Below are 9,215 nucleotides of genomic sequence, written 5' to 3'. Positions count from 1 at the left end.
CAGGCTCCAGCTCCGGGACATCGCTGGCTCCATCCCCCCGCTGGCCACACGCCAGCTCCGCCCGGGCAGAGCTGCTCCCCGCATCTTCCGACCTCCACGAGGGCTGCGGGAAGCGAGCGACGGCTCCCCAGAGCGCCGCTCCCGCCGGGCCGTCCCGCGGGTCCGCAGGGAGCCGGGCCGCGTTGCTAAGCGAGCTCGGGCCCGTTGCCAAGCCCCGCCTGGCGCGGGGCGGGGGGGGGGCGTTCTCCGGCTCGCGCCTCCCCCGCCCGGGAACGGAGCATTCTGCGCTTGCGCTTGGCGCCGAGAGTGGCGCGGGACCGGAAGTCCGCTTCTCCGTCACAGGAAGTGGCCGAGCCGCTCTGTCTGCGCTCCGCGGGGCTTCGCCTTCTCCCGCTGCGGGTGGGCGAGGGATGGCGCTGGAGACGGTGCCCAAGGATCTGCGGCATCTGCGGGCCTGTCTGCTCTGCTCCTTGGTCAAGGTGCCGGGACACGGGGCGGGCGCGGGGGGGGGCAGGCGGGGGACACGGGGCGAGTGCGGGGGGGGCAGGCGGGTGCTGGGGGCGGGCGCGGGGGGGGGCAGGCGGGTGCGGGGGGGGGCAGGCGGGGGACACGGGGCGAGTGCGGGGGGGGCAGGCGGGTGCTGGGGGCGGGCGCGGGGGGGGGCAGGCGGGTGCGGGGGGGGGCAGGCGGGGGACACGGGGCGAGTGCGGGGCGGGCAGGCGGGTGCTGGGGGCGGGCGCGGGGGGGGCAGGCGGGGGACACGCGGCGAGTGCGGGGCGGGGCAGGCGGGTGCTGGGGGCGGGCGCGGGGGGGGCAGGCGGGTGCTGGGGGCGGGCGCAGGGGGGGCAGGCGGGGGACATGGGGCGAGTGCGGGGCGGGGCAGGCGGGTGTCGGGGGCGGGCGCGGTGGGGGACAGGCGGGGGACATGGGGCGGGCGCGGGGGAGGCAGGCGGGTGCTGGGGGCGGGCGCGGGGGGGGCAGGCGGGTGCCGGGGGCAGGTGGGTGCTGGGGGCGGGCGCGGTGGGGGGCAGGCGGGGGACACGGGGCGAGTGCGGGGGGGGCAGGCGGGTGCTGGGGGCGGGCGTGGGGGGGGCAGGCGGGTGCTGGGGGCGGGCGTGGGGGGGGCAGGCGGGTGCTGGGGGCGGGCGCGGGGGGGGCAGGCGGGTGCCGGGGGCAGGTGGGTGCTGGGGGCGGGCGCGGTGGGGGGCAGGCGGGGGACACGGGGCGAGTGCGGGGCGGGGCAGGCGGGTGCTGGGGGCGGGCAGGCGGGGGACACGGGGCGAGTGCGGGGCGGGGCAGGCAGGCGTGGAGGGGAAGGGGACACACGTGGGGACACCAGGCTCTGATCCCTCTCTTCCTGCCGCACAGACCATTGACCAGTTCGAGTATGACGGGTGTGATAACTGCGACGCCTACCTGCAGATGAAGGGCAACCGTGAGATGGTCTATGACTGCACCAGCTCCTCCTTTGATGGGTGAGCCTGGGGCTAAGGCAGCTGGGGGGCCCCAGTGACTTTCTGGGAACTCAGGTCCTACTAGACACTAGCTCTAGTGCTTCCTGGCCAGGCCGCTCCCCCTTGGGCTGTGGGAGCCGCCTGCTGGGGCTCGGAGCTTCACCAAGAGTGGGGCTGAAGCCACTGAATCCCGGCATGTGCCTCCTGTGGGGCTGACGCTCCTAGACCTACCTCCCTCTGACCAGATTCCCCCTAGCCCAGCCATCCTGGTGCAGGGCAGAAGCCCCGAGCTCCCCCCTATCCAGTCTGGTAGGTGGAGAACGGGGGGCTCTGTGAGCTGCACTTTAACTGTAAAAGAGCCACGTGGCTCATGAGCCGCCATTAGGCCACCCCGCTATATAATACAGATTCATGAACTCCAAGGCCAGAAGGGATCATTGTGACCATGTAGTAGTCTGACCTGTAGAACATAGGCCAGAGATTGTCATTAAAGTGATTCTTGAAGCAGAACTTTTAGAAAAACGTCCAGTCTTGATTTAAAAATTGTTGGTGATGAAGAATCCACCAAAATCCTTGGTAAATTGTTCTAATGGTTAATTACCTCATGGTTAGGAAATTATGCCTTATTTCTCATCTGAATTTGTCTAGCATCTACTTCCAGCCATTGGCTTGTGTCACAGCTTTCTCAGCTAGATTGAAGAGCTCATTATTAAATATTTGTTCCCCCTGTAGATACTTATAGACTAATCAAGTCACACCTTAACCTTCTCTTTGGTTAGCTAAATAGATTTAGCTCTTTGAGTCTCTCACTATGAGGCAGGTTTTCTAATCTTTGAATCCTTCTCATGGCTCTTCTCTGAACCCTCTCCAATTTATCAACAGCCTTCTTGAATTGCGGGCACCAGAACTGGACACAGTATTGTGACAGTGGTCGCACCAGGGCCAAATACAGATGTAAAATAACATTTCTACCCCTACTCAAGATTCTTCTGTTTATGCATCCCAGGATCATATTATCTCTTTTGGCTACAGCTTCCTATGGGAGCTCATATTCGGCTGATTATCCACCCTCATTCCCAGTGCCAGCCATGTGTATAGATAGTGGAGTCTCAAGTGTCTGATCTGACTGGTCAAGGCAGACATGTCTCGCTCAACCTGCTGGAGCTGGTACGTTCCCATGGGTAGATGGGAGTCTCCTGTTTCCACACTTCCCCCTCCTCCACTTTGTCTTTTGCCAGAGGGAGCTCTGACATGGTGACGCCATAGAAGAGGGCTTCATTTTTGCTGCTAGTATCCATGATACCACTGCTCCCAAGTGCTGGGGAATGTAGAGCACTGTTGGGGAGGGGGTCTTGACTTGCTCATCATCCTATCTCTCGTTAGTCTGGGTTGTGCTGTGTTGTGGGGCTTGTTGTCAGGAACATGCCTTGTGCACTAACCCTCTTCTCTTCTGCAGGATTATTGCTATGATGAGCCCTGAGGACAGCTGGGTCTCCAAGTGGCAGCGTGTCAGTGAGTGTCTCTCTCTTCTAATATGGATTTATAATTTAGCTTATTTTCCTTTGGCGAATGTTCAGGTAGCAGCAATAGCTTTTCTCACCACCCCTGCAGGGCCAGGGGGGTTGGATAAGTCCCAGGTGGGGCTGTGGAGTCCTGGCTGGTGCCCTGCTGTTGAGCAGGTGTCCTTTAAAGACACCGTGATTTACTCTCCGTGGGAAAAGTGCTTTCTCACTCCCTTCTAGTGAATTCCTCCCTTATTACCATTGAATTTGGGGTAGAGGTGGGGGGGATTCAACACACCAAATTACCACAGGCTGAGTTCTCTTGCCTGGATGGTGATGTGGAGAATAAGCCAGCGTGTGTGCTGGTTTTGTCTTTCTCTTGCAGGTAATTTCAAGCCTGGTGTGTATGCAGTGTCTGTAACTGGTCGTCTGCCCCAAGGTAATCTGGCTGACTTTTCTCCTGATTTTTAAAAGCATGGTGGGATGGTGTCTCCCCATGTAGGGGGACTCACCTGAATGCGCACATGGTGGAGGGAGGATCAGGATTCTCTTCTCAGCTCTGCCATGTACTCTCTGTATGACCCAGGCAAGTTTTGTACCTCTCTGCCTGATTTCATTTTGAGGTTATATGTTTGCTTAATAAAAATGCATACGTGTAATTTACCTAGATTCTTGTAAGGCATTTGATTTAGTACAACACACCATTCTGATCTTTATTTTTAAAAAGAGAATTGTACAGTATCAGAGAATGTGTTAAGCTGAGTACAAACTGGCTAACTGACAATCTCAAAAAGTACTTGTCGATGGGGAATCGTCATCAAACGTGGGTAATGTGGGTGTTTTACTGGTGGGGTTCCGCCGACATTGGTAGGAGGCCCAATGCGGCAACATTACATCCAGATCAATGGATATAAACATGATGGCAAACATAAAATCATTGCTGGTCAAATTTGCAGGTGAGACAAAGGGGGAGTAGTAAATGACAAAGATGGGCCAGGCAGTGTTTTAGCCATGTGGGTCCCAGGATATTAATGAGACAGGGTGGGTCAGGTAATATCTTTCTATTGGACCACCTTCTGTGGGTAAGAGACACAAATTGTCAAGCTTACACAGAGCTCTGAAAACTTCAGTAGTTTGGCCATGCTGCTAGAGTAACCTCCTGCCGACTGCCGAAAATTCTTCTCTATGGAAGTGTGCATGGAGAGAGAAACTGTGGACAGTCAAGGAGATAGGTGGGGAAACCATCCAGGCAACCTGCCAACAGTCTCAGAAGGCAACTCAGAACTGACATGGTTGGAATCTGCTCAAACCTTAGCCCTACCTAATGGTTTGGGAAAAGGAGATGATGCAATGCAATGCATCTAGGAAGAAGAAATGCAGGCTGTACCTACAGTGAGCCTTTAAAGGATTGAAGGGTCAAGTGGACAAGCAAATCATCCTGAGTTCCCAGTGTGATGCTGGGGCAGATAGAGCTAAAGTGAGACATGATACATAAACAGGAGTACTTGTGGCACCTTAGAGACTAACCAATTTATTTGAGCATGAGCTTTCGTGAGCTACAGCTCACTTCATCGGATGCATACTGTGGAAACTGCAGCAGACATTATATACACACAGAGATCATGAAACAATACCTCCAAAGTGATCATCAAGTTGGGCCATTTCCAGCACAAATCCAGGTTTTCTCACCCCCCTCCAAAAACCACATACACAAACTCACTCTCCTGCTGGTAATAGCCCATCCAAAGTGACCACTCTCCCTACAATGTGCATGATAATCAAGGTGGGCCATTTCCAGCACAAATCCAGGCTTTCTCACCCCCCCCCCCCTTATCACTTTAGATAAGCTATTACCAGCAGGACAGTGGGGTGGGAGGAGGTATTGTTTCATGATCTCTGTGTGTATATAATGTCTGCTGCAGTTTCCATGGTATGCATCCGATGAAGTGAGCTGTAGCTCACGAAAGTTCATGCTCAAATAAATTGGTTAGTCTCTAAGGTGCCACAAGTACTCCTTTTCTATAAACAGGAGTAGTGACTATGAAGGCGATGTTTACCTCCATATACAGCATTGATGAGACAATACTGGAAGACTTCATGCAGTTGTTGAATCAGCACTTTTTAAAAGATGAAAAAATTGGAGAGGGTGTAAAGAAATCCAGAGAAATTATGTGAGGGCTGGTGAAAATGCCTTGCAGTGAGAGACTTCAAGAGCTCAACCTGTTTAACTGGTCAAAGAGAAGGTTCAGGGGAATTAATTACATGGGGAGAAAATACTGGATGCCAAAGGGCTCTTTAATCTAGTGCAGAAAGGCCGAGGAAGACCCAGTGGGTGGAAGTTAAAGCACACAAATGCAAAGTAGAAACAGACACAGATATTTAACAGTGATGGTGATGAGCCATTGGAATAACCTGCCAAAGGGATTGGTGATTTCTTGGTCTTGATGTTCTCAAATCCAGACTGGATGCCTTTCTGCAAGGTGCTTTAGTCAAAGACAAGTTATTGGGCCCAATCCAGGGATGACTGGGTGGCATGTAATGGTCTGTGTTATACAGGTGGTCAGACTGGATGATTTAAGGGCCCTTTGAGCTGCCCGTCTTTAAAATGGGGCTGAGACTTGCCCACCTCACAAGGAATGTGAACCAGAGTAATTAGTATTAGTGAGGCTTTGGGCATTATGGGCCTGGGTGAGGGCGTACACCTGGGGTAGGGTGCCACCAGATTTCCCAAATCTCCCTTTTCCAAATTACACTGAAGTTCTTGTTTGTCTCCTTGTTGCAGGGATTGTACGGGAGCTGAAGAGCCGAGGTGTGGCCTACAAATCCCGAGACACAGCCATAAAAACCTAAGCAGTCATTGCACCACGTGGAGGAGTCTCCAGCATCTGGCCAGTGTTCCTTTTCTGCAGAGCAGCTGGGGTACAGAGACTGCTCTAGGAAGCAGCTCTGGTGCTTTTCAGTCCTGGGGGTGGGTGGGAGGGAAGGCGAGCAGGAACTCCTGATGTGATGGCGGTGGTAGTGGGGGCTTCTCAAGCATTATCTGGATTCTTAAGGTGCCTCTCTCTACACCCTGCAGATGGAGAATCTTTGAGCCCAGGGGCCAGGGTTGGGGGAAGCAGTGGGCTGGCAGGAACACATCTGTGTATGATGAAGGATTTCTCTAAGAGCATTGTACAGACGACCGCCCCCCGAGTTTTTCAGAAGCAGCAGGTCAGCCAGACGTTGTGTGGGGGAGGGGTCATGGGAGGGGATTGTTTTGTGTAAATATTCCCAATAAAAATGTGGTCACAGGCATCTGTTTTCTTTTCCTAGTCACCTATTGCACCAGCCTCCTAGCAATCTGTCTGAGGAGGGTTGGGGCCCCATATAGGGACTCACCGTGGGAGTTGTTCTGGTTGGTTGCTGCCCTTTGCATGCTGGAATTGTAGATTGGGCTTAGACTCTGCAACTGCCACCCCTTTCTCTGCACCTTGGGCCAGATGGGAATCCTTGTGCTCACTGGGATTGGGCCTCGTTTCTGCACTACTGAGCAGAGTCTAATGGCTGAAGCTCTAGCGCCAGGTGCTGGAGGGAGGAGGGAGCTGGGGTGAAGGAGGACATTACCGAGCACTGGATAGTGCAGTAGCTCCTAACAGTCACAAGCAGGCTTTCCCTGTTTGCTTGTATAGTACCTAGCACAAGCTGGAGGCAGGAAGGTGAAGCTGGTGCTGAGGATTTTGTGGCATGTAGAGCAAGAAAAAGGCTCGTGGAGGGGTACCAGGGACTCCAGTTGGCTTGTGGTAGCACTTGGACACAGTGAAGGGGAGAAGTGAGGGGTGTACACATTACATCCCACACTCCATACGGCTTGGACTCCAGAGTCCCCTGTGCTCTCACCGGTGCCCTGCCCTCCAGGCAGATGGCACTTCCCTACTCCTCTTCCCACTTGTCTGCTGTGAAAATGCTGCTCATGTTACTTCTGTATTTGCATAAGACTCTTCTTCATTCCATGCTAGTCCAGCAAGAGCTGCTGACCATATAGGATAGGAGGGTCTCTGACTTATAAACATTAGAGCTGACAAAGCACTTCGGCAGCTCATAAAAATTAGCTATGTGAATCATATTTTCCTTCCTCTCTGGAACTAACCTTGCAATCAGTGTCCATTATAATGCCCTATTTTTGCATCCTATCAATTGAGCCTGGAAAACTGGCTTTGCATGAAAGTTTCTGCATTTAAACCGAGAAGAATATTTTTGCAAGTGTGAAGAAAAATGTATGTCTGAGGGTGAGCTTTTTCCAACATGATTTAGGGGTATGTGGCCTTGTGACTTCAGGGGTACTCCTAGTGCTGAGTCATTAAGGCATTTAGCTCATTGCTCAGAGAGATTCTTCACACTTCCCTGATTAGAGATTTTGCCTCTTGTTGTTTGTCTCGCAGTTCGGTGATGGTTTCTTACTCTCCCTCCAGACTTCCTGTGAGTTAAAACTCCTTGAAAACGAACATGCTGACTTCATTTGAAGAGAGGTTATCACAAGGCAAAGTTATTAACAGTGTCTGTGGATGGGTAGAGCCTTATAAAAAAACAAGGGTGGCAGGATGGGAGATGTTTTTTCTTTGGCTGCAGGGTAGGGCAGTGTGTGCATGTGTACATACACCTACCTGTGTGGGAGTATGTGGCCCACTACTGGCTGGTTGCAGCTTAGAAAGAACCTGGATGTGAGGCCGAGGCCTATATGCTTTTGGAGAACCAAGGTTCCAATCTCAACTCAACCTGTGCCTAATGAAGGCTGCATTCACATTTCAGTTCTAAATCTCTACTGTAACTCCATGAATATCAATCCTTGTGCTTTCTGAGATTGTCACATTGTTCTGTGTATATTCCTGCCCATGAGATTAAAAAGGCTCCTTTCTGACATGCCCAATGCCAACGGTTTCTGGGTCTTTGCCGGTGATTTCACATCCCACCACAAAACTTGGATGAAAGTTGGGTTCTGAATTGTGATATGACCCTCGTGCTTTGGGGATTAAGTCAGCTTCTAACTGGGTGTCTCGTAAGCCACCCCCCACAGGAAAGTGAAACCTGTTGAGCACCATTCAGCCCTAATCTGTGGAGTTAAAAGCCTCTTCATTTTAATTTTTGAATCTGGCCCAAGGCTAGTCTGGCATGCCACACACTGGGAGATGCTTGACTAACTGATGGTGATTAGGAAAAACCTTCCCTGGACCTGATGATTATCCTAAAACAATCAACTGTGGGGTTCTTGCATTGTTCTCTGGAGCATTTGGTTCTGGCCATTATTGGAGTCAGTATGCTGGACCTTGGGTCTGATCCAGCCTGGCAGTTCCTTCTCAACGAATAGTAAAATTAAACTGAATTTCTGTGATGTGAAAAGCATCCGTGGAGAATACTTTGCATCAGTGACTGCTGGGCCGAGCTGCTTTATGAAAAGGGCTGTGATCCTGGGACAACCGGTCCTGGTTAAACCTTGGAGCTCGGGGAGAGCTAGTGATGGTCAGGCTTGACAAAGCCCTGGCTGGGATGATTTAGTTGGGGATTGGTCCTGCTTTGAGCAGGGGGTTGGACTAGAAGACCTCCTGAGGTCCCTTCCAACCCTGATATTCTATGATTCCGTGGTTTCTGGGCAGCTGTGCAGCATAAATTAGGTAACCTGCCACACCCAAGTGTGGTTTAGTCTGACCTGAGAGGGTTTGTGGGGGAGGGTTCAGGCTAGCCAGGGTCAGTTGTGTCCGGGGTGGGATTTGGGGCTTACCAGCATTTGTATCCTCTCGTGGGGAAGCTTGTGCTGGGAGCATATTCAAGGTTCATAGTGTAGACGCAGGTAGTTTGTAGAGGGCTTGAATTACCAGAGTGGGGGGAGGAGATTCTGTGGAGCTGGCTTTCAGGTGGGGAGGTGGGCTCTGTGCTTGGGGTTAGGGGGCTGTTCACATGTTTCCCTGGTCCTAGCCCTGCTGGCTGAGGGCCTAACTGCTGACCCTTTTTGGCCGCCACATGGGGGCGCCACAGCCTTGTGGGCCTTGCTGAGCTCTTGCATGGGGGGGCAGGCAGACTGCATGGTCTCAGCTTCCCTCTTACTTGCCAATTACGCTTCGCTCTTTCCCAGCTTTCTGGCTCTGTGCTGGAGGCTCCTGCACCCAGCCCTCACCGGGTGCTCGACAGCCAAGCCCTTAGGGTGCTGCTTACCGACAGGGAGACTCACTCCTTCCAAGGAGCCAGGGGTGGCTGGCCCGGGCTGTTGTCTCATGAGAGGGAAGATTGT

The 9,215-nt window shown here is 53.2% G+C and overlaps 1 protein-coding gene across 1 annotated transcript; it reads left to right on the top strand.

The window, feature by feature from the left end:
- Nucleotides 1-313: 313 nt before the first annotated feature.
- On the top strand, nucleotides 314-6,250 carry SUPT4H1 (SPT4 homolog, DSIF elongation factor subunit). Its single transcript, XM_073315414.2, has 5 exons — nucleotides 314-479; nucleotides 1,369-1,475; nucleotides 2,911-2,966; nucleotides 3,342-3,395; nucleotides 5,739-6,250. The coding sequence occupies exons 1-5, from the start codon at nucleotides 411-413 to the stop codon at nucleotides 5,804-5,806; spliced, it is 354 nt and encodes a 117-aa protein (XP_073171515.1). The 5' UTR covers nucleotides 314-410; the 3' UTR covers nucleotides 5,807-6,250.
- Nucleotides 6,251-9,215: the final 2,965 nt, after the last annotated feature.

This window comes from Lepidochelys kempii, chromosome 17 (assembly GCF_965140285.1).
Source record: "Lepidochelys kempii isolate rLepKem1 chromosome 17, rLepKem1.hap1, whole genome shotgun sequence".
Classification (NCBI taxonomy): domain Eukaryota; kingdom Metazoa; phylum Chordata; order Testudines; family Cheloniidae; genus Lepidochelys; species Lepidochelys kempii.
Note: the sequence above shows the minus strand (reverse complement) of the source record. Positions and strands in the feature narration are given on the sequence as shown.

Excerpts from the sequence above, each read along its gene's own strand:
- SUPT4H1 (XM_073315414.2), top strand. The coding sequence starts at position 411 with ATGGCGCTGGAGACGGTGCCCAAGGATCTGCGGCATCTGCGGGCCTGT. Across the intron at positions 1,476-2,910 it reads ACCAGCTCCTCCTTTGATGG|GATTATTGCTATGATGAGCC; the intron begins GTGAGCCTGGGG and ends TCTCTTCTGCAG. Across the intron at positions 2,967-3,341 it reads CTCCAAGTGGCAGCGTGTCA|GTAATTTCAAGCCTGGTGTG; the intron begins GTGAGTGTCTCT and ends TTTCTCTTGCAG.